At 32.1% G+C, this 25,805-nt stretch overlaps 1 protein-coding gene across 1 annotated transcript in view; it reads right to left on the reverse strand.

Annotated features, from left to right (window-relative positions):
* LOC149910973 (glutamate receptor 1-like) overlaps positions 1-25,805 on the reverse strand; it is a 147,556-nt gene that overhangs the window by 39,448 nt on the left and 82,303 nt on the right. Inside the window, exons 4-5 of the mRNA XM_090101549.1 lie at positions 22,051-22,178; positions 9,002-9,128 (exon numbers count right to left, since the gene is read on the reverse strand). Of these exons, the coding sequence (XP_089957675.1) occupies positions 9,002-9,128; positions 22,051-22,178 (255 nt within the window). The remainder of the gene's footprint in view (positions 1-9,001; positions 9,129-22,050; positions 22,179-25,805) is intronic.

Below are 25,805 nucleotides of genomic sequence, written 5' to 3' on the forward strand. Positions count from 1 at the left end.
TTTATAATTATTTAAACCAATTTAATTCTATTTGTTCGTACTTCGCAGTGATAGATAGATTTAAATAATAATATAATATGTTCTTAAACTGGAGTAAGGAGAAGCTTGACTAGGATAACTGGTGTCTATTTGAGCGAAGCCGCCCGCGGAAGCTTGTAAAATAAGTTTTTTTGTCTGTTTTTCAGCTGCTCTCTCAATTAATACTATGTAACTATCTCTGGGATAGTCTTTAGAATCTCGACAATTGTATTAAATTGTCTCTATATTGGACTTTGCACAATGGACCATTTAAAACCTTTTAGTTGGTTTTTAGTACTTCTAAATGTTCAATATCCGTGCTCTGTCAGGTGTGATTTCTTCGCTAAGACGCCAACTGTGTCTCGAAAGCCGATCGGTCACGCAACCAAGCACGTTTTCATACATTTCAAGAGGATTCCTATAATCTTAAGACCCTGTTTATATTTAAAGCTGATTTTTAAATGTGTGTTTGTCAAATTTCTTGAAAATAGCGTTTTAAGTTTGTAACAATTGCAGTATTTATGTTTTGGCCCAAGCTGAATGGAGGTATTTTTCATAATACCCGCGCATTATGAATAATGACCAGCCACTAAGGGCGAAATAATTTGCGGTGGGAATGGGACAATTGCAACTACATGGAAGTAGGTGTAGGTGTATATTCGTTGACTTGTGACGCGATAATTATGACGCGTTATAGGTACGTGGGCAATATCAGAAATTTCCGTAATTAGTTACTACATAGATAACAAATTAAAGTATAACATCCATATGTGAATACATAGATAGTTTAGTAAAACTAACTGCGTTTGAGTTCAAATCGTGCTTGATGTTTTGTAACATAGAAACTGTTCTCGATTTTTTTTTTATAATTGGAATAGGAACAAAATTTAAACAACAGTTTTACAGTGCAGTAATTACAGTAATCGACTTTCACAGTTGAAAACTGAAAGTTTGAATGCACTAGAAACGAAAATGTAAGCTACGCCTTTTAACATTTTTGCAAAGAGCTGCAATTAATCTCATTTTCAAACTTTACATTATGTACAAATTACGTTCATGTTTTATTTATTGGTGTAAGATGTACCTTGTTAATTCTTAAAATGATTAGTAGCAAAAATTCTTGTGAATTAAATTTTTAAGTTGTAACGAATTGGCATAATTGAAATTATTACATATTCCAGATTTGAATATCTTTCTGTTGTAATAATTACCTAGTATAAAACTATCTCTTACTAGATTTCCGCCCGCGGCTTCGCCCGCGTTTTCAAAGAAAAAACCCGCATAGTTCCCGTTCCCGTAGGATTTCCGGGATATAACTTATCCTGTGTGTTAATCCAAGTTACCTTCTATATGTGTGCTAAATTTCATTGTAATCGGTTCAGTAGTTTTTACGGGAAAGAGTAACAAACATCCATACATCCATACAAACTTTCGCCTTTATAATAGTATTAAGAAGATAATGTTGCTTATAATTTTAATATTTAAAACATTGTTATATTTTTACGGGAAAGAGTAACAAACATCCATACATCCATACAAACTTTCGCCTTTATTATAGTATTAAGAAGATAATGTTGCTTATAATTTTAATATTTAAAACATTGTTATATTACGTTTAATTATTTGAAGAATTCTTCTAATAAATACATTCATGTATATCGTACCTTCTCGGAAACACAAAAAACATAGGTTCATATTACATATAAAAAAATATAGCAATCTTGAAAGCTCAGTTATTATATAACAGGTGCATTCTAGATATAACCGTCCCATGGAATCTAGCAGCGTGGTCACCCCGTTTATTACTCAGATTGCAGCCTGATCTCAGCTTTATTTCTATTAGGCTGCGTTTTCACCAGATGTGCGAGGATGCATAGCGAGGGATGTGTTTGTAAAGAACCAAAAGTATCGCTTCATTTTCCTCAACTGGATCAGCACAGCTCTGGTGGAAACGACTCAGCGGTGCTAGATCTTTACGCATACAAAACAAGCGAGAGATGTCTGCGAGGAATGAGTTCGAGGTGTGTTTATTAGTTCTTTAATTTTGAGTAATAGAAGACATTTTAACGCATTCTCGCACCGCACATTTTCCTTGCAAAGCTTTTGGTGGAAACTTCTACACATTGAAAAACATGCACATTGCACAGCTAGACATCCACCTATACATTTGCCACTCACATCTCTTGTGAAAACGCAGCCTAAGCTCTTGATATCGCAATCTCGACATCTTATAAGCTTCCCGATTTAAAAGAAAATTTGACTGCCGGCCGCTTTTGTAAATTCAGTGATTACAGTTCTTAGTAATCTATTAAAATAGGGTGCGCATTCATTTCGTAAGCTGCTTTTTATGAAGTTTCGCTGATTGATCACCCGTTCAAATAGATTTGGGGCTTTTGTACATTTTTGCGATTGGACTTTTTTCTACTTTCAGTAATTAAAGTTGCAAAATTATTCAGATATCAGAATTTTTACAAGTACTTTTCTGATAATGAACGAATGCAATACGTGGTCTATAACAAATAATATTATACCTATATAATTTAGATACCTATTATAAAATTTAGATTCGCTAAATTTGGGTTACAATTTTCTTCATTATCCTCCGCTTCTGGAATGAGTTTCCAATGTCTTATACTTATAACAAATAGATTTACATATTATATTAAGCTAGTCATTACAATATTTAGTTGAGTAATTCAGGTCTACAACCCTTTTAGCATGTAACTAATACTAACAATTATTGTATTAGATCAACGTGATGGAAACTAACATGTGTCTAAATTATATGTTCACTATAAATAATTGTCTTCTATTCAAGTTTGCTTTGTAATTTAGAGTTTACACAAGATGTTGGATTTATCGTGTCTCAACATAAACTAAATTTAGTTTACATACACGTGTCAGAAGTGAAACTTCTTTGGCAAAATTCAAAGATACCAAAATCGTCGCCTTACTCCATTACGCGACCTTGAAATTTTACTCTCAACGCGCCTAAAGAAGTTTCACTTCAATAAACGTCGGTATTATTTTGAGGACCTATAATAGTGTTTCTTAAACCCAAGAATTCAATGCCAATAAAATATATATATGGGAATTCTCTGTGAGAACTCCTTAGAATAGAATAAGACTGGAAAATCGGTTAACAGCAGAGAAAATTCTGCAATATTATATTTATGCAAGGCTATTTATTGCATATAGAAACTCCTTCGTTTGGAAGTCGGTTTTTCTGATCTCTGTGCTATAATTTTTGACATATAGATATATAATTTCTTAGTATAATTTAATATAAATATATATAAATAAATAATTTTAGCAGATTAATCGATGGATATATTATTTATGAATCGATTAGATTTTTGGTCACATTCATTTAGTAATTAACCACGAACTGAATATACAAATCAAAGTTATAATCGAATGATAAATATCTACGAGCGTATATATTAAATAATTATATCAAATATTTATCCTTAGATATTTATCATAATCTATAGGTACCTATACAAAATAGCATTAACATAAAAACACAGAATTTAAAAGCTTTAACGATGTTTATTTTATTATCAAATATATTTAATACTAGAGGTCCGCCCCGGCTTCGCCAGTGGACCGTGGTACATATTTCGCAATAAAAGGTAGCCTATGTCCTTTCTCGGGTCTCAAAATATCTCCATACCAAATTTCATGAAAATTGGTTCAGTAGTTTAGGCGTAATTGAGTAACAGACAGACAGACAGAGTTACTTTCGCATTTATAATATTAGTATGTTCGCAATAAAAGGTAGCCTATGTCCTTTCTCGGGTCTCAAAATATCTCCATACCAAATTTCATGCAAATTGGTTCAGTAGTTTAGGCGTGATTGAGTGACAGACAGACAGACAGAGTTACTTTCGCATTTATAATATTAGTATAGATGGCAAAATCTTTCTTTCATTTTGTTTTCAACACACTTCGTTACAGGTGACCCTCGGTTTCGAACATAAAAAGTATATTAATTACATCATTATTTCCAAATGTTTTGACGCACTTATTTTTATACTTTCTTCATTTTTATTCACGTCACTCTTCTAGTAACGTGTAACGACTGTAATACTAATAACTGTTTTCTGCTTTAGGGCATAAATATAAGTATGCCGAATGTTGTAGTTACAACAAATATTTATAAAATGTTTTTAGTAATCTCTATAGTCTATATAAAATCAGTTAGTTCGAAATGAAACTCCGTTTTATTATCGATGTACATTTCAAAATTAAAGACATAGTAATTATCTTTATAATAAAAATTATCTAATAAAGAAAGTTAAAAAGTCGTAAGACTGCGCTTCAATTAGTAAATAAATAATCGATTAATTAAATGTATAAATCGATTATATTTGCACAAATCTATTTCACTTATTGCAAATAACAAAATTGTAAATTATTTTAAGAGAAGTAGGAGTAGAAGAGTTTATTAGGAATTAACATTCCATAAAATCTTCATATACATTTCACAAACCAAAAATCCTTTCTACAAACACACAATAGAGAACAAAGAACGTTTATATGTAAACGAGCTGTAGTGTTCACAAAATGCTCTTCAATAGTATGTGATTCTCTGATTGTGACATAAACGAAATTTACTCCGCAACCGTAACAAGATTCCCGTTAAAAGTCTTTCGTAAAACATTTTGTATCTAATGGCTTACAATAACCGCATTTAATATCTTTTAGTATTTCCTGGGTTTGAGCGTTTATTTAGAAATTAAAGGCGTTATTTGAGACCAGTCTGGATAATTTACTAGACAAACAGACTTTAAATACGCTATAATAGTTTAACTTTTAGACATTGTGTCACTGATATATATTTGTTGAAAAATATGGAGACATCGTTCTTTCAACAAATAGAAGCCCATGCTTTATGCTGCTAGTAAATTTGACCGTAAAATTTCTTGGACGAATTATTGTTTATTGTCCTACGTGAAATGAAATTATGTTATTCAATATCTGATAACGTTTACAGTTGTTTTCATTTTTATTTGTCTAATACATATTATGTATTTTATATATTGAACTATTTTTTTATTGAGTTATTATTGCTCCTACTTTCTTTCAAAATGTGAAACAACAATTGTAAGATAGAACAACTCTATAGGTACACAAAATAAACACACACACAGTACACACACACACATGAACACATTCATTGAATTTGTTTATTTTCTAAATAGCACAAATTATAGAAAAAGTTTTAACTACGAAAGACTTATTTATTCTTCATCTATAAAGAAACGGAACTTCGCAAGAACACTTTTAAAAAGTGCAATCCATGTTAATGACTACAAATAAAGCAAAAATTGCAATCCAGACTACCTTTTAAAAGTTAATTCATAGTTCGTATAATATGTACGCAAACAAAAACGTTTAGATATGGCTAAATAATTAGTTCTAGTCTCACTTTTAACACGTGCAAAAGTTTTATAGTTGATCAATTTTGCATACGATTTTACGCAGTTAATAAACGTGGACTAAATTAAAACTTCAACAGGATAGATAGGCATCATTCAAGTTTAATTTGTATGAACTGTGTACAGAAAGGCTTTATTCAGTTGTATATCATAATTTAACCAGCTAAATGTTTGGATTTTTTCCAGGTTAAAAAAATATATAGATTGAGACGAACAAGATTAAGATCTTGTACGTTTAAACATAACTTAACTATATTACAAAAGAACATGTAATTTGAGCTACAATAGACATAAACTAAAATTCATGACGACACGATTCTTTAAACTGTTTCTAGTCGTCTAACTTTTATTCTCCGAGACGTCTACGCATATGAAATTGTAGTTACGACTTTTGTAAGCCAGCGTGGGTTTTGTCTAATATTGCACATGTGTCCCGTAATTTGAAACAGTGAATATTGAAACATGAAATCGAGACGACATTAAATCCAAGGGCATGAAAACATAAATTGGCAATGTAGCTGATTTACGATAGGTCAGCAAAATATATATTGACACGTCCCAGTGAATCGAGACGGTGAAAATATTTCATCTCGTTCGATACGCGACTTAAGTGGAGCGTGTGATGTATAAAACATATCACCGTGCCGCGTGTTCCCCTCACAAATTGCAACGTGCGAATGTTACAGGAAACTCGTAAATACATGTGGCACATTCAATTAGAACGGATAATAATCCAGATCCATAATTTGGTGGTATGACAAATGTTATGTCAAAGGGATTGGTGCAATTAATTTTCGTTTGGTATTTATTTGGTTTCAGTATTGACCAAGTTAAAATTGGAATGCTATGAGCATCAAACAAGCCTTATATACATGAATGAAAACAATATATTAAACATTTTACGAACCTATAGTACAACAATGCTTTGCAATTGCATTGTTGTTACATTGTTGCAGTACTTGTGATAAATATTGTTCTATTTTTGTTTCCTTTTCAAACACTAGTCACGTCCTCAATGCTATGTTATCCTTGAACTCGAAATGTCATATGAATAAAGAGTATAGAGAAAAAGAACAATTACATTACCTGGAATGTAAGACAGATCAATATCTGTACTACGTATATTTTACTAATCTACTTATTTTAATCGTGGAAGAAAAAACACACTCTTAGACAGAGTGGTAAGTACTATCGTGGATAGATTTACGACAGTTCTCAAGACAAACGCAATTTAAAAAAACGCTAGTATATATTTAGACATAGTTATAGTGCTTTTAATCGGAATGCAATGACAGAGTGATAGCTAAGCCATTAGCTACTATTAAGTATTCTGTGCTAAAGACTCGTTTCTCTATTACCTCACGATGTACAATCCTGTAAACATATTACAGCTAAGTCGGTATGTCATTGTTTGAAACTAGCATCCCATTAGTGCTTGATAATGTTTCTAAAATATCGCACACAGTATGGGGATATGCACATCGCATTAGAGTACATATAAAATGCATATACCCTAATTAGAGCGCCGCGTACAAGCTAATTGACAATTAAGGTACCTACTTGTTATCTATACCAATAATAAAATGGGACTGTTTGTAATATTAGAATAACCGTTTATAAATTCATATGGATGTGTACAAGGTACTGTCTGTCTGTTTGTTCTGGATAATCTCTGGAACGGCTGTACCGATTTTGATGGGACTCTTACTAACAGATAGCTGGTAAAATAAGGAGTCACTTAGGCTACGTTCGGAGTTAGGATTAGGAAAATTAAACTCACTTACGCGGATGAAACCAAGAGACGCAGGTCTTAATAAATATATCGTGGGATCCGTATATTTCATTTTTTATATAACTAAATCGTTGATATCGCTAAACGGCTTACGTGGTTTTGAACAATGCATATTTGCGATATTCTCGATAAGATGCAGGATGTTTGTACAGAATATTATCTCTGTTCATATCAGCTATGCAATACTTTAACAATCTTGAAAACATCTACATTATACAATTTACATGTTTGCTCTCAATGTTTCATTTCAAGGGTATCTGAAGACTCAATAACGTTTTAAATTTTATTGAATAAGCTAAGTTGTGTTGACGTTATAAGATGAGATAAGAAATATATTTATAATCTTTTGTGAATAACTTCGATCAATGCTTCAAGAATTTTTCATCAAGTAACTCTGTTTATTTAAACCGTACATTACACTGTACACCGAAAAGATTTTGTACTTTATGAATAGGACTTAATCGCGTCATCGGTAGAGCGGTCTTTCGTTTATATATCTCCTTACAAATGTTTTCAACATAGCTATCGTATATAAAATGTGTTTTCAGAAACATTTTGATAAACACAGTAACAACCACAACAACAGTACTTGGGTTAATGATCCATACACAACATCAATCTTTCTTCAAAAACTTTTCTCCATTAATATCAGTTTGATTGACACTGTATTTAGGAATGACTTTTAAATTTCAATTTGACCCCTTCCTTAGATAGAGAGGTACAGTGGTACAGAGGTACAGAGGTACAGTGGTAGATAGAGAGGTACACAGCGTGAGCGTAGTATCGAGGGCTCCTGGGTTCGATTCCAAGTGGAGGCGAAGAAAAAAAATTGTCTCGGTCTAGCAGGACACAGAAAGCTGATCCTAAAGAAAAATAGACCAGTGAAACAGATGTATGCATAATGCATCTGCCCCTTACCCCACCAGGGGACACGGGACTTCACTTTTAAAATTAATGTCATATTAAATGCATTGCTTACATTAATCAAGCTATTTAATTCGAAATGCAAATTCCCGGAGGGGATTAAATAATAGCGATACATCTAATCTGTAATCGTAACTAATTCGATTATTTAGACAGACAACGGTAACTATTGATTGCAATGTTCAATGTATGTTAAACTGGGGATAACATTATTGGCTGTTTGTAGAATTCCATTTGATAACTGAAAGGGATTTCTTAATCAATCATAAATTATAATTAAACATGTTAATTAGGATGTTCATTATTTATGTTTAATTTGCAAATATTTGATAAAGTTTATATTGAGGTAAAATCTTCAATGCGTAAATAATTATGTTTTCACCTGTAAGTACTGTTCAGTGAACAAATTTTCATAATTCTATGTTATGCAAAGTTCAAACCTATATTATTTTATCTACGGTTTTCGAATTAACCTGAAGAACTCTCTAGAAGCCGTTTAAAATAGAATTCCAAATATGCATAGAAAACACAAATATAAGTCACTCAAGTAAAATATCTTTAGCTTCCTTCCATCTTTCTCTTTATTTACAATTCATCTCTAAACCTATATTAAAATAAAAAAATTGGTTGTCTGTAAAGTCGGTTTACTGACGATAGTTGAACGTGACAACGTCCGATTGTGCTTCTTTGTCGCTCGTTCCGCGCTCTCGCTTGCACTTCAAGCCTTACATGGAACGCCTCACGAGCGAGGTAACGCCGCATGAGTCATGTTTTTTCTATCGAATTATAAGGCGTTGTCACGTCAAAATAAAAAAGCACTTACCATCATGCGAGTCATAGATGTAAATGATGTTGGACCAGCCGTAATGTCGGATTGTATCCATGATCGCTCGGTGGTAGTCGGGACGGAGGCTCACCGCGTAGTCTGTGCCTGATATCGAAGATAACACCTGTATACAGAAAAGAAATTTAGTTTATGATATAGTATTTCTGTTTATGGGAACAAAGGGACTATTTATTTTTTTAATGGGAAAATTTAATTTTTAAATATTACATTTTCCCATTTAAAAAATAAATTATAAATTTACTTAAATAAAAGATAATAGGAGAGTTGAGTCAGCGTTTTTCGCTTTAGGTTTCCCACGTGTTTAAAAAGAACTTCTTTTATTTTGGTTTTAAGTGGTAATTATTTCTATTTGTACTCAAATTGATTCGATATTGAGAATGCTCAAATTTTGCGTCGTTTGTCACAAAATTTAATTAATTTAAACAAAATAAAAATGCCCCATTTGTTACAATAACTATTGACGAAATACATCATCATAAGGACAAAGTATAAAATACTATAGAAAACTGGCTGTATTGGAAATACTTTGAAATAAGCCACCCTCTAGAAAGTTATCAGCGGTCACAAAACGAAAGTAGAAGATTAATTTACGGCTAACTCCGTACGACATACAGATGAAAAATTCCAGTCACGATAGCGAGTAATGAAGAACTCCAATGCTAGTGTTATTAGACAACTTAGTAGGAATTCAACAAAAATGTGTATGTTCTTGAATGAAATACCGACGTACGTATTGCTTAATTTTATACTGCAATCAAGTTCGGACAATACTGGGGGACTTTTAATTATTTCTGTGACTTATTTTATTGGTGTAGTATGATGGAACCGACATTCTTCTGTTGAATTTAATTGAGCATAGTAATTGGTGTAAGTAATTGAGCATAGTAGTTCTAACAGGTTTTTGTAGTTTTTAAGGGTAGGTATATTCGTTTATTTTGATAGATAATATTATAACGTAGGTATAACGTTTTCTATATTTGTATATTTTTTAAGGTTTCACGGCAATACAACTAGATAATGAAAGATAGTTTTGGATGAATTTTCGAGCGTTATTTCCTAATTATTAAAGAAACTGGATAAGAATAAAGAATGGGTACTTTTGACACATCATCAATACCTCTCAATTGAATTCAAATCAATTCAATAACAGATTTTGTTTACTTGTAACATAAGTAAACTAAAGGCTAGACAAGAAAATTAATAAATGCCTGTTATTGCATCCTAAGCGCAAGAAAATAAAAAGTGTAATAGCCGCCTCTTCATTGTTTATTTTTAACATAAAACATTGTATATTAGCTGCAATTTTCTGCGTAGGAAGAAGAATTGTAATAACATTTTAATATCTTCTATGAAATAATCCCTATTGTTTTAGAGGAAAATTTATGTAGAGCAAAATAGAAAACGCAACTTATTTATACTGGCTAAGTTAATAAAACTTCTAGTAAAATACTTTATCAAACACATATGGAGGTTTTTAGAAATCATGATAATCAGCAAGTGATGTTTAAATATATGTTACTGTGCATATCCGAATATATAGGTAAGTTTATGTTAAGACGTAACGATTTTTGTCGACAATCACCAAAGTGGCTGGTGTAAATCAGAAACTGTATTTAATTAATTATTCATACTTTAATCGGACACACACCGGTGAATGTTAACATACACAGAGGAGATAGAGCAAATCTTAGATAAGATATTTACAATTTGTATGAAACATGATCACGTGTGTTTGTTCGCAACCAGAAAATTTTACAAAAACATGACCACTGATAATAATTTAAAAATACCCAAGACTTCTACCCTTACTACCCTTAAGCGCGTCACACACGGTGAAGATACTATAATATTTTATCTTAAGATACTGTTATATTTTATATTACAGTATCTTAACGCATCCGGTATCAGCGTTCGGACCATCATTTTTATTTTTGTCATTGCGTACTAAGACCCCTGTAGAACCGCCATCCTGTTACAAATGACGCGAAATTTTGTGGTTCATTATCATAGTACGCAATGACAAAAAGAAAAATGATGGTCCGAACGCTGATACCGGATGCGTTAAGATACCGTAATATAAAATATAACAGTATCTTAAGATAAAATATTATGGTACTATCTTCACCATGTAAGACGCGCTTTATTCTGGAAATTATACGACATATAAAGGAATTGTAAAGATACAACATTGAAACAATTCGCACATTCACCGTATACTAACGTTAAACTCATTAAGATAAACGTATTTTCCACTAATTAATAGCGCGAAAATCATTGTGGTATTTCAGTAATTATTAGGGGAAATTTATGATGTTTATACGGATGTGTACATTTCGGTGTTTATCATGTTAAAATGTGCGCAACTCTGTAAACGCAGCCTTGTCAAACAACGTCATTTAGGGCGAATACGAGGATTAAAATGGGATATCATTTTACGTTTGAGATTGAAATATTCATGCTGCTTGTCGATAGTTTCTAATACACTGATACAGGGATGTGATAGTCTCTGGATATCGTCGGATGTTAGCATGTCAATCGCGCTTAAACAGCTAATCTGAAATCAGTTGAAATACACTGAAACTATTCAATATAATCTTTAGTATATCCATAGGATATTAAGTCCAGAAAATAGAAGATCAGTGAAGCAGTAAATACGGACATTGACGAAGATTTGAATGTATTATCGACTGTCAAAATGTTTGTAATCAACAATTTTAGTTTATAATCAAGTGGGACAGCCGCTGGCAGTCTAATAGATGTAAAATATAATTCTGATAATACTGTTTTCCATGATAGGCATACAACGATACTCTTCCGCCAAAATAGGCTTTGGACATGCTCCAAACGTCGTATAATGTCGAGTGATAATTTCAACAACACTAATCCAGGTTTTTAGCAGGAATAAATAAGCATTGGCATACATATAATTTAAATTTAAAAAATACCGCTTTCTGTTTCAATTGCTAGAGCATCATTTAATTGCTATTTTTATTTAAAAATTGCGCTATTTTTTATATTTTTGTTTGAAAATGAAAATGTACTAAAAATATTCTGTGATATAATTGTTGTGATAGAGCATAGATACATAGATATTATAAATATGTTAACACATAAATGAAAAAAAGAATTTCACATTTACAATTACATGAAATAAAAACCTATAGATATACATAATTAATTTTAGATAGTCAAAATACAACGTAAGAAGGTGTAATATTATTATTATTATTTACTTTATTATAAAATAAGTTTTATATAAAGAAAGTGCCAGCCTCAACGTAATTAGTTTTACGAAAAAATTAAATTTGAATTAAAATACTTAATAAGATGCAGATATTATGGAAATCTAAAAAGTTTGCTTGTGATGTTTATGAAGTTCACTCCGATCAAAACTTTTGAATTACGGGCGGAAAAAACATTATATTCTTAATAAAATATTATCTTATTTCTTCGATCTTTCCGCAGCAGATTTAATTTATAAAAACCATACAAACTTCACGTCCCAATTTAACTTCAGAATGTGACGTCACATGAAAATTTTATTATTAATAAGCATTACTTACGATTAATTTAATAAATAACACGTGGTGTTGGTGTAACTACAAAATATTATGATAGGTATATACATATTATGAAGATTGAAAAAAAAAAGATTTTTAATTTTTAGCTGAAAATATACTGATAATTGCATTGAATTTAAAAAAAACGCGCTGTCTGTGGAACGCTATCAATGATTTACCACAGATATTAAAAAAGAAAAAAAAGACCACAGATAAAACATTTCTTTCATTATTTTCTTTAAATAGTCTATGTTGCAATACTTTTCCGTACTTAAAAATAAATGTTATGTTACTACACAATAATAAAAACATTCTATTGATCGTCGTTTTTGACTGCAATAATATTTAAGTTATGCAAATACAGTCCCGTCAATGCTCTCAAGGCAATAGCTCAAGTAACGCGAAAAATGTATTGTCATCAACCGAGTGCTCTCTTCGGGAATTTTAGGAAATTTTCAAGATAAAAAATGTCTTAGTTTGAACAAAATATTACTCCATAAACGTGGGAATTGCAAATAATTATTCTTTTCTTTTATGAAAATTTTAGAGGGCTATTATTAAAAATGTTATTTTAATAGCGGCAGCTTTTACGGCGGTATTGTTACTTCGGAGCAGCCGATGTTATTTTTATTTAAATTGACAGTTTCTACATAATTTTATAATCCTATCCTATCCTATCCTACTAATATAGTATTATAAATGAGAAAGTTGTTTGTGAGGATGGATGTATGTGTATGTGTATGTATTAATGTTTCTTACACTTTCACACAAATACTACTGAACCGATTAAAATGAATGAAATTTAGCACCCATAAAGAGGGTAACTTGGATTAACACATAGGATAGGTTTTATCCCGGAAATCCTACGGGAATGGGAACTATGCGGGTTTTTCTTTGAAAACGCAATGCCGCGGGTGGAAGGCTAGTATAATATATTTTTGGCTATGCATATAATCAGCTGTGCAAAGGGTTTCTAAAAAATGATATACATTCAAACGAATCAATTTACCAAATATAGTGTTTGCTTTTGATTATAGCGTTTGCAATATGGCCGCTGATGAGCACTCAACTAGGTTCAAATAAACGGAAATCTATACAAAGCGGAAACTTCGTATTTGGTTTGAATTCAACTTTTAAAATAGTTTAAATACAAAAATAAAAGAAGGAGTGGACATTTCGCTCGTTGGTCATGTTTTATATTTATTTTGTCAATAGGTTTGATAAATCAAATTCTTGTTAAACAATGGATCAAATATAAATTTGAAAATATTGTGCTATTTGGAAAAAGCTTTGAAATAGAAAATCAATAAATAAAAAACGACATAAATGGCACGGTTTTGATATTGGACTGCGTGTTTGGCACATGCTTTTTTTAATATTTATAAATGGAAATTTCAATTTTTATTATATGTAGTGGAAGAAATATAAAAATATTACACATTCTCACGTTATGTATCTAATACTCAAGGCATTTAATCTTTCTGGTGACATCTTATTTTTCAGTCTAATTGACTGTTGTTGCAGTGTAGTTTTAAACTCAATTCTTTTCTGTACTTCGCCTCTCACGGTATATCTTTTGATTAAATAATTATGAATTTAGAAAACCAACAACAACTGTTAGTTCTCAGGTGTAACGAGTAGAGTATGTTACTTGAAGGGCACAATTAGTTCTACGCACGTGATGATATTTCTAAACTTAATATCTGAGGAATTTGCAGGAAGTTCTTAAGATTATGCTTTGGGTAACAACTGCGTTCTGTAATAACTGATTAAAAATATCAGAACTTTTATTAGTTTTGAATTAAAACGGTCGCTGACAAAATTAGAAACCTTCCTGTGTAAATGTAAATATTTTTTTTATTTTTACCCTTCTTGATTTAAACTGAGCGTATCGTATAAGTAGATTTTACAAAAAATTTACAGTTTTACAAAATAATCCCTCAGTCCCTGAATCACAGACACAATAGAAAATCTATTGTGTCGCGGCCCGATCGGGCCGCTCGGTGGTCAATGGGATAATAAACAAAATATGTAATATATTGACAACGTTTGGTGTTAATAGACATAATATTTATTAAAACGATTGAACGACAGAATAGATGCTATAGTGCCACAAACTTATCTGACCCGGTGACAGTGTCACTGATGTCGCTTTCTTTTATATAAACAAAATATTCCGTATGAAAAGTCTGTGAAAATGTGACATTTCAAAATGGCGGCACGTAGTTCCAGTTTTTGCCACCGGGTCAGATAAGTTTGTGGCACTGTACATTGATTTGCATTGTTAAACTATCAAGTATCTAGAAATTAATTAGGCATTCATTGCTTTTCCCGCTTGCATAGCAAAGTCATGTCTCCCATGTTTAAGTTTAGTGTACTAGCGGTTTCGGAGTATAGTAAAGCAAACTAATTTGCGGTGAACACAATTTATGTGCATTTGTCTTTATATTTATGTTGGTTTTATTGGCATATAATGTACGTTTCGCTGAATTATTTTGATTGGCAACTACGTATAATTACGCGAGAATTTCGCTTTTGTTTTATCGAAGAGAATTTGTGTTTTAATGTTTGAGTAAGATTTTATGTGTGTGGAATTATTGTTGTTGCAATAGATCGCAATATGGCTATGGCTCGCATTCTTGGATCGAATAAAATACTTAAGTGGGAGATTGTATAAATATCCCATCCCAAAAAACAGGAAATTGTTAAGAGCGTTTTAAATTATAGTTAATGCGAGATAGAATTACATATTTATGGAATGTTAAAGCTCAGAATCTGACCGTCTCTACCAGAAATATAACAGCATAATATAATAATGTAAATTTAATTACTCAGATAAACCCACTGCTTTTATTAAACGTGTGATAAATGCAAAAGAGCGATTAACAAATTTACGTCAATTACAAGTTACTTAATTACAATAAGCTGAAGCCTGATGCATGGCTGATTTACAACACGTAGTAAATTCAGTTTAATTATACGTTTTCCAAATAATTATAAGTAGGTATATGATGTTCTTGACCGCCTCCTTGGTACAGTGGTTCGTCAACCACTGTACCAAGTCGTGGTGAGCGTAGCACCGTGGGGTCCTCGGTTCGATTCCCGGTGGAGACGAAGAAAAAAAATGTCTTGGTCTGGTAGGACACAGAAGGCTGATCACCTACTTGTCCCTAAAGAAAATCGATCAGTGAAACAGGTGCATTATGCATTTGACCCTTACCCCACTTAGGGACTTGGTACTTCACTTCACTTCACTTTTATATGATGTTCTTTCTGTACCTCCGTACAGAAAGAGTATTTTACAAATAGCTTATTAAAGTGATAGATATCGATAGATATCTTTTTGAGCAATAGTTAATTCAAATCGATTGTAGTCAAATACAAAAAGACGATTATAATGTTTTGAGTAAGATTTAAAATTTACGAAACATTGCAAGATTTTTTACTTCTAAAATCTACATCATATTAATTCACACTTCTAGATTCCTACTGTGTCATTTTAGAATGTTTTAATACCATAGATGTAACAATTTGAGGGTATTTTAATATTATATTTGGAAAGCTGGTGGCATTGGTCGGAGAGAGAAGCTCTTTGTGAGCGGTTTTGGAACAATTATAAATGAAGCTAGGCTGAGATCGTCCAGAATATTACAATAAAAAATTGAAGATGTCTTCCACATTACACAATATACTTGATTAGGCGTATTTTGGAAGACGTTTATATATTTAAACGCGAAACGAATTATGTAAAGTAATAAAAGTTTCACTTTAAAAGTAAATAATATAAATTTCAATGATGGATAATCCGTACTTAATCCATACTAATATTATAAATGGGAAAGTAACTCTGTCTGTCTGTCTGTTACTCAATCACGCCTTAACTACTGAACCAATTTGCATGTAATTTGATATAGAGATATTTTGATACCCCAGAAAGGACATAGGATTCGTTTTATCCCGGAAATCCCACGAGAACGGGATTTCCTTTTCCTTCCTTTTACTTTGCGGGTTTTTCTTAAACTGCGCGGGCGATGCCGCGGGCGGAAAGCTAGTTCTAAATACAAATGAAATAATCTGATTCATTTTTTATCCGAAATTTATTATTTTCATGAAGAATTCTGTTAACAATATTTTTCATTCATTACAAAATAATTACAAATTATGTGTACAAAAAAGCGAATTTATAAACCAATATACCACAATTCCCTTAACTACTCGACGCTCTCCAAACGAGCTTCAGAAAAGATTATGACAATATTAAAACATTAAAGGGCAAATGTGAAAGCATTTTTGCCCCTGCCTTTTTTTCTTAATGACACAATTTATCTGAGTCCCGGTGAAATTTAATTTTGACTAAAATGTCCTCTTTGATCTTAAACGTCTATATTTATGTGTATTGATTAGAGCCAAGGCACAAGGTAAGATATTGTGTGGAATTTTTGGTGTAATATTATTTTAAGCTCAATACTGTTCAAGAATTTAATTTGTAGCGTGTCGTATATTTACAAACGGTTTACGGACGAATTGAAAATGCAGGAAATGAGGAATCGTTTTACTTTAAAGTTATTTCGGTTCGTATTTTTAAATTCTTTTTAATTTTATAGTAAAGTTAATAGTTATGTTCCTCTAACGAACGGTTGCAGAGACAACGCGATCAAAATGTAAAGTCTTTGATAAATAAGTGGTATTGTTTTTTAATTAGTCGTTTAGATTGGCCTAATAGCAGTTTTGTATTGTGACGAAATTACTAAGCGATTGTAATAGAAACTATTTTTATTACCTAACAATAAAAATCATAGTGTCATAATTCGTTTGAGGTTCAACAGTTTTGTATTGTATCTAGATTAGCTTTAAAAGTGTAATTCATACTATTGAAATGCAGTAACCCGGTAACATCAACGGAATAATATTAACCTGGCATCGAGATTCAAACTGTATACATTATTCAGGATACAGAAGTGTTTCGTCTTCGCTGTCGTTTTATACCAGGCCCATAAAGCATATTTTGTTTGGATATATTCGCTGTTCTATGATGGATTCTACTCGGGAATACGGGTTAATAAAATTGTAAGATTGTAGGATAATATAGAATTTGTGGGTTTAATTAGCTATATTGGTGATAAGTACCTACTAGAGTTACTAAACAACACAAAGCAACACATTAATTAACGTATTCTTCTCTCGTAATATATGCGTCAGATACATAAAAGAATAGCCAGAAAACGTTTGGTTATATTTGTATCCTATTTTTTACACAATCGTGTAGTTGTCTCATAAATTATAATATACTTTGTCTTTCATATTACGTATAAATTAAAACCGTTTATTTAAGTAATTTAAGGTTAATTTCGCTATAGGTCCAAACACACCATGATTAAAAAATACTTACAGCTAACTGCATGCAATGATTGGATTACAGAAGCAGGGCTCTACTTACCAAGCAATCTCGGAGGATAAAACAAGATGAACTATATAAATAAGCTTATCTTCTAGCGCTAGAAAACATTCTCTCGAAGAGATAGTGAATTTCTGGTCTTTTTTAATATTAATTTGCAAATAACTAGTGTCGCGGACAGGATTGGAACAGTAATCACTACATAGTATAAAACAAAGTCGCTTTCTCTGTCCCTATGTCCCTATGTCCCTTTGTACGCTTAAATCTTTGAAACTACGCAACCGATTTTGATGCAGTTTTTTTTAATAGATAGAGTGATTCAAGAGGAAGGTTTATATGTATAATAACATCCATTAAATAGTGGAGAAGTACTGTTATTTTTGAGGTTTCTAATGTGATGTCGTAAAAAATTACATTTTTTCCGCTTACATTGCAATTTGCAAACACAGGCTGAACCCTACGAGTTTTATCAAAATAATGTACTAAGTATTTATACACATTGAAAAGGTCTACAGAAAAGTCCGCGATGGTATATGTCTATCTCTTATGGATAACCCACAATAACTTATTTTTGTCATTTACTTTTTACGACAAATAATGGCTAATTTTCGAAGCGATTTTAACCAATACAGCATTAATCCTTAACCAATTAAATACCTTGAATACATTGTTCATTGAATATAGATCTATATGGCCCTTTACACCGTATGATTTAAGTGAATATTTTCGAAGATATTACATTAAAAATTCCGGGACGTATTGCGGCGGTACCGGCCGGCCGCCCGGCTATATATTTTATACCCGTGCGAAGCCGGAGCGGGCCGCTATGTTTTTATATTGTACAACGTTCACAGTTTTTCTGTAGTGTATTTAGAATCAGCATTGCACCCGTGCGAAGCCGGGGCGGGTCGCTAGTAAAAGATATAAGCTTTAGGCTTTGAGTGAATGATACTTGTGACTATATTTATTTGAACAATTTACGTGTCAACTTGGTTGAATTCATAAACGAAAGACGTATATGACGGGCGTATGTTTTATTTTAAATAGATTACACAGATATGCAACTGGAACTGTCTTTTCATTTCAGTACGCGCCTACTTCTCAAGTTTTTTATTTATTTATTTATTCACACACATATCAATTATCTTTACAGGATTAACCCAATGCGGTACTGACTAAAACTAATATTCTTATTACAAGTCAATACCTTATGAAATTAAAATGCAGAATATAAAAAATATGAACAATTATAACTCAATCATTATGAGCAGAAATACATGAAATACACTAAAACACCAATACATATACCGTTATTTTGATATAAAGGTACTCGTTATCACAAATGTACGTAGCAAATGATGCAGGCCAGTGATCTACCAATGAAATGGTCCGTATAATTCTACACTAGTTAACTTCTATTGCTTGGTTTACACCAATACAGTAGTCAATGGGAACATACGGTTTATGTTAAACCATATGTATATGATTGATTACTTAATGTAATTTTCACTATCGATTATTGCAATAAAAATCTCGATGTCGAAGCAGAAAACAATTCCTTACATATACAAAATTACTCACAAATTATTTTCATTTCTATCTTTAAATAATTTATTTTCATTTTTTCAACAATAAAGAAATTGTGATACTTACTTCATTGTAAATATACCTATGTAAAAAGTTACATATTATATCAATGTATGAGAACCGCATACATAACCTTCTCACATGCTAGCGAAATGGCCCAGTTACTTCGTAGATGGTTTAAATACATTTTGCAACGCATTCGTTTTTGCGAACGAAATTTCAAAACTCACTAATTATCTTGCACAAAATATGTTTCATGGAACGTCTTTGTTCTTAGCGCATGTAATAAGTTTATGAAAGTTGAATAAATTAAGTTCAAAAGATTGCACTGTAAATAGTAAGTAAATTACCTTCATTTGCGTATTTGTGAATGTAGTTTCCTCTATAAAGTAAATATAATAATTGAATATGCTACTTCTCTTTATCTTGGTTAATTCAATGATATTATTGACTAGTTTAATTACAACGCTCAAATCGAATTCGAGGCAACAGTTATTGCAGCAATTTGTGTTTAACCTGCTTTTACTGAATTAAGTCTCTATTTCTGAAACGATCTAGAATGGTACTTAGGATATTCTACATAGCGCCTAAAGGTGGTCGGTTGTGTACACTGATCAAAGACTTTACTAGGGAGGAAAAATATGACAGCACGCAACGGAGTTGGTGGGTCACCTCATGGTAAGATTAAAATATCTTAATCTTCTTCTTCTTATATATAAAAATGAATCGCAAAATGTGTTGGTAAGCGTATGCGCTAAATCGGTTCAGCCGTTCTCGAGTTATGACTCGAGAACGGCTGAACCGATTTCGATAATTCTTTTTTTATTATATTCCTTGAAGTACGAGGATGGTTTTTATGTAGAGAAAACGTAAATATGTACCACGGGCGAAGCCGGGGTGGACCGCTAGTACTATTATAAAGGCGAAAGTTTGTATGGATGTTTGTTACTCTTTCACGTAAAAACTACTGAACCGATTACAATGAAATTTAGCACACATATAGAAGGTAACTTTGATTAACACATAGAATAGGTTTTATCCCGGAAATCCCACGGGAACGGGAACTATGCGGGTTTTCCTTTGAAAACGCGGGCGAAGCCGCGGGCGGAAATCTAGTATATGTAGATAATGGAAGAACTGAAGAAGATAGAAGATACGTGCTCTAGCTTTTATTATAACCTTCATACACTCACTTTATTTTTTTTCGCTATTACGCGGTTACTTATTGAACATTGTCACATTTCAAAGCCGCCACATAACAAACTGACTTTTGAAGGGTTTGTTTTGCTTTAATTTTCAATTCGCATTAATAAAATTGAATTCATTTGAATCACCAAAATCCGTTGTTGTATCTGGACAGTGGACAGTGCTCATGATTTTTAAGCTATTGCATAGCTTCTATCGCGAGCCTTGAGCGAGGACCGAATCGAGAAATTCTGTAACAAAAAAACCTCACGCTCCATACTCCGACGGACACGGAAGTGTGGCTTGAAGGCATAGCATGCAATAGCTTTACCGCGGCAGTCCCCGAGTGCCACACGTCTTTTTTTTTCGGTGCGACGAGAAGGCAACATTTCGATTGGATAGTTTCTTTTTTTACGTCGTTTTTTAATAAGGCACGGACGGACGAATAACTCCTGATAGGATTCGATTTAAGATGCTGAATGAAAGTGGCTCTTTATCGGTAAAGTAGGTAGAGAAATAAGAAAATCAGAACTACGAAATAACTCCCAATATAAATACTTGTTTTTCAGAATAGCAAAGAGCTTCAATAAATTCTTAGTATCTTTATAATTGGTTCATTACTAAACAACTCCCTTATATTCTGCTCGTCTCAGAATAAACAACAAGCCAATTAAGTTTTTCCCATAATCCACGATAACTATCAAAATCACGCTTCGTTATTAGAGATTGATTCCCACACCATTTATTAACCCAAGGCCTGGAGCTCGACGAAATAGCTCAGCACTGAAGGACGCTGGTAATTGAAGTCACCGCAACAGATCGCTCCGATTAACTAACGTCTTGCTGATTTAACACTCGAATACGTCATGTATCAAGTGGAGCCATTTTGAATCTTGACACGTACTCTGTGTTTCGTTTGGGGAATTAAGAGTTGCTTGGATTTCTGGCTTGCCGGATGTAGGCGAGTGTGGGTTAGGCGATTATTTTAAAGTCAGATTTGGTATTTGGAAGTAAAATCAGTGTCGTTTTGAATGCTTTTTCTAAAAAGTAAACGTAACTAAATATCTCTAGTTATTTGTTTTAAGAATTGTACTGATCAAAAAACATGTGTTCTAAACTAATATTTTTCTCTCAACCTCCTTAGTTCTTGCGCCTTCTTGTGTTACTACTCCTCTTATTATTGACTACTAACCTAAATAGAAATATTATTATGATGTACCAAATGCTTACCTTTATCCCAAACTTTTTACTTCAAGATTGATAATAATAAAAAATAAAGAAACTAGATAAAGTCTTACCTTCTCAGGAAACCAGGGCGTGATGAACGGCATTTGGAACGTATTGGCATACGAATGGAGGGTATCAAAGGAGTCCGAAGGCACGGAGCCGAGCATGGCAACGGCACCGCGAGTGTACTGGTTGCAAACTGTAAATAAAAGGGAGTTAGAATCTCTTTGGTAGCGGTAAAAGTGTTATAGATAGAAGAGTCTTGGCTAATGTGTTGGAAAAGAGGTTGAAAAAGTAAATGAGGGAACAGGAATACATATTGTTGATGGCACTGTAGATTTATTTTATTTATTTATAACACTTTATTATGCTAGTTATACAAATTACTTAAAACTAAAACTTATAGCTCAACTAGCACAGAGGGCGACCTTATCACTATAAAGAGTGATCTGATCTAGATTATAGTACAGAGGTACGCAATAGTATTATAATTGATATCAAACAACGATTAAATCTAATCTAAAACGATTTAGAAAGCCTAATAGGTTTCTACTACGCTGTTTCACCAAAAACTCTCAAAAACATTTACATTTATAATGAGCATTAATTTTATTCAATAGATTTTGCTTGGACGCACAAAAAATGCCCGACGTTTTGTTTATTTTTACGCCAGCATTATCGGGTTGGAAAAAGTGACGAAACTGAGCATTGCCGAAAAAACGGCAAAAGTTTTTTAACCATTATTCCAGAAGCTTAGCACAGTTCGGTATTTCGTTGGTATTTGCAGTGGATTTTATTTTTTACATACATGAATTCTAATTTACGTTGTTCTTTTTAATTTGACGTTTACTTGCGAGTGGGCCATTTGGACGCAATGTGCCTTGGGCTTGAAAATATATAATATTATAGCGAAAAGTGTTTTTGTATAAAATAAAGGTGCACTTTAGAATAAACCTTTTTTACTGCGTCCAAAAACCAGGATTCAGGTCAGATTTCAGTACAATATGGAAACTTTTAGGGCTGATTTTTCAATCCTTGGTTAATACTTATTCGTCGAATAACGTATTACACTTAGATTACAAAATAAAAGACAGATGGAGCGATGCCGAACTAAACCGAAAGATTTATCGTCATTTCCATAAAGCTATGTGTGCTGTCATTTCGCCGCTGCACTGTACGAACACGGTGCTTCTGTGTGCGTGATATGTTACCAGATAATGAAAAATTTCCCAAATTTTTGCCCGACTACGGAAGAAAGAGGGTTATGTTTTTCGAGTGTAGGTATGTACGTATAATATTTCTTTGACACGCCCTGCAGTATAAACTGTTGGATCGATTTTGAGTTGTGACTTGTGAGGTGTCATTGCAATCATCTGAATTATGAAGGTAGCTGTGGTGGTAGTGACGTAGGCTACATAAATTATTAGCAGTCATGTTTTAATTTTTATTTTAACATAAATTCGGGTTTTTAATATTATATTATAATATTGTAAAAATTATTTTGTTACATAAAGCACCTATCTACTAAAGTTATACATGGACAAAATAATTTTATTCAATTTTTATTAAATAAATTACATTAAATTTATTAAATAAATTACATTAAAAAAAGTTTTTATTTTTTCAAAATATATGAATGCGAATAGCGGTAGTTTTTAGTCGAGAATGCGGGACATTTTATTTTCATCATATCCATCATGGAGTTCATATGAATTAATTAATCGCAAGCGAAAACGACGCTTTTTATAAAAGTAACAAAAAAATGTATAATGCTTTTTAAAATAATCTAATAATGACCATGAACTTTTATTGCACTATACAAATAATCACATTCACGATCGAAAAATCCAACAGCACTACCCCGAATATCTTTTAACCATTTTACCCCTAAAAATGGCAAATTCATTTTCAAAATACTGGCAGCATACGTTGAAGTTTTGAATTCCTTCGTATTTGTAAAATTATTATTTGTATACAAAATTAAATAAGCCAAATAATCTACAGAAAATCTGTAAAACGATGTTTTATCTTTTTGTTTGTTTTCGGGAACAAGTTTTACAGCGTTTTAATATCACAAGACAGCATTTTTTTACTAAAATATCAAACCCCTTTTGACGTATTGCATGACACTAGAATCGCTATAGCACTAGCGGAGGAACGTATTCGTTTTTGATTTCGTATTTTCTTTGACAAGGGCGATGAATGATTGACATGCTCTATCTGTATTTTATTTTGTAATCTAAGGTATTACACTACAATTTCAAAAATGTATTCTTTGCCCGTCTTTGACAGTTTACGAGTGACATTTTAATATTATCGTGTAATACTTTATTGGGCGGATAAGTTTAAACCATGGATTGAAAAATCGGCTCTTATTATAATTAATTAGTCGTTGTTGTTGTAATTTATGGTGAGAGATATTATTTTATTGTTAAAACCCTTAAAAATAACAATGATTTTATCTCTTCTAAAAAAAAGAAATACTTCAAAAATTACTTTATAAGCAGTCAAAGTCAAAGATCAAATTAGAATTTGACATAAATTTTCACAAGAAAGGATCGTTATCACCTTAATTTCCGTTAAATCGACAAAATTCAATCATCAATTTTATTCAGTCACTTCACTAATAAATTGAGATATAATTATATTTTAATAATACTTATATTATTAACATATTGAACTCTATAGCTGGTTCGTTAACATATAATTTAAATGTATTTTGTTTATTTTAAAAACTAAATACTAATTAAATTACGACTAATTTCAAATGTAGCTAACAGCGTAAATTTAACATATTATAAAACGGAGTGCATTACTCCGTTTTTAAGAAAAAAAAAATCAAACAGTATTTTGTGTATTATAGAGTTATTGTTTTAACATTCTTTTTATCTCTAAAATTAGCGAACTATTATCAAATTGATTACAGTTAGCACAATAAACTTCCAAACACAATCCTCACTCAAAACATCCGCACAGTTACTGCTCAAAGGGAATTTACATGTGAATTATCAAGAAGAATTATCCAGCTTTCGAGCTTCGTTGTCATACCATCGAATATTGAACTCGGCGTGGAAGCATAAAAGTACTATGGGGTTGGAACGGTTTTACACGGTCCGATTATCTAATTCGTCAATAGCATTCACTGGGAAATAACTAGTGTAGAAAAAAAATCGAATTGAAAAATGACAATTCCTTGCATATGTAGAAAAAAAAAACGATTTTAACAAGGGCACGGCATGACCCATGGCAGCATGCGTTTAAATCATCAATTGGACCATTTGAAGAGCGTATAAAAAAATTAAGCCGGATGGTTTTCGGTAGTCATGCGGCAATTTGGGCTGCTCTTAATATCAAGCTAAGTTGCAAACAGAATTCTAACAATTTGGCAGTTCAATTAAGAAGGGATTCTACATATTACATCGCAAATATCTCGTAGGAACGATATCGAATCGGAACGTATAAAACGCTGTAAGAATGAATGACGGTTACTGCATTTGATTTACAGCGCGCTAATACCCTGCACTTTGAGTCCGTAATCCGAAATCAATGAACCTCGCGTCTTCTTAATATATCTTGAGAAATGAAAGTGATTCGCGTTTTTATTTTCTGTGGGTTTGTACGAGACTTCATAATGTTCGGATATTGAGTGATGTTTTAAAGTTTAAATACAAGTCTGGTTGTAAAAACTATGTACTTCGATTGCAATTTTGAACCGCTAATAAAGATAGTTTTAGGTATGTTTAATGAAGCATAATTTATGGATGAACTTATAAATAATGATGTTTTAATATACTTAGGTAGTTAATTAAAAAATTGATAATAATAT

Source organism: Colias eurytheme, chromosome 1 (genome assembly GCF_061535395.1).
Source record: "Colias eurytheme isolate Ceu_HAF_F1 chromosome 1, ilColEury1 Martin Lab GWU primary, whole genome shotgun sequence".
NCBI classification, from domain to species: domain Eukaryota; kingdom Metazoa; phylum Arthropoda; class Insecta; order Lepidoptera; family Pieridae; genus Colias; species Colias eurytheme.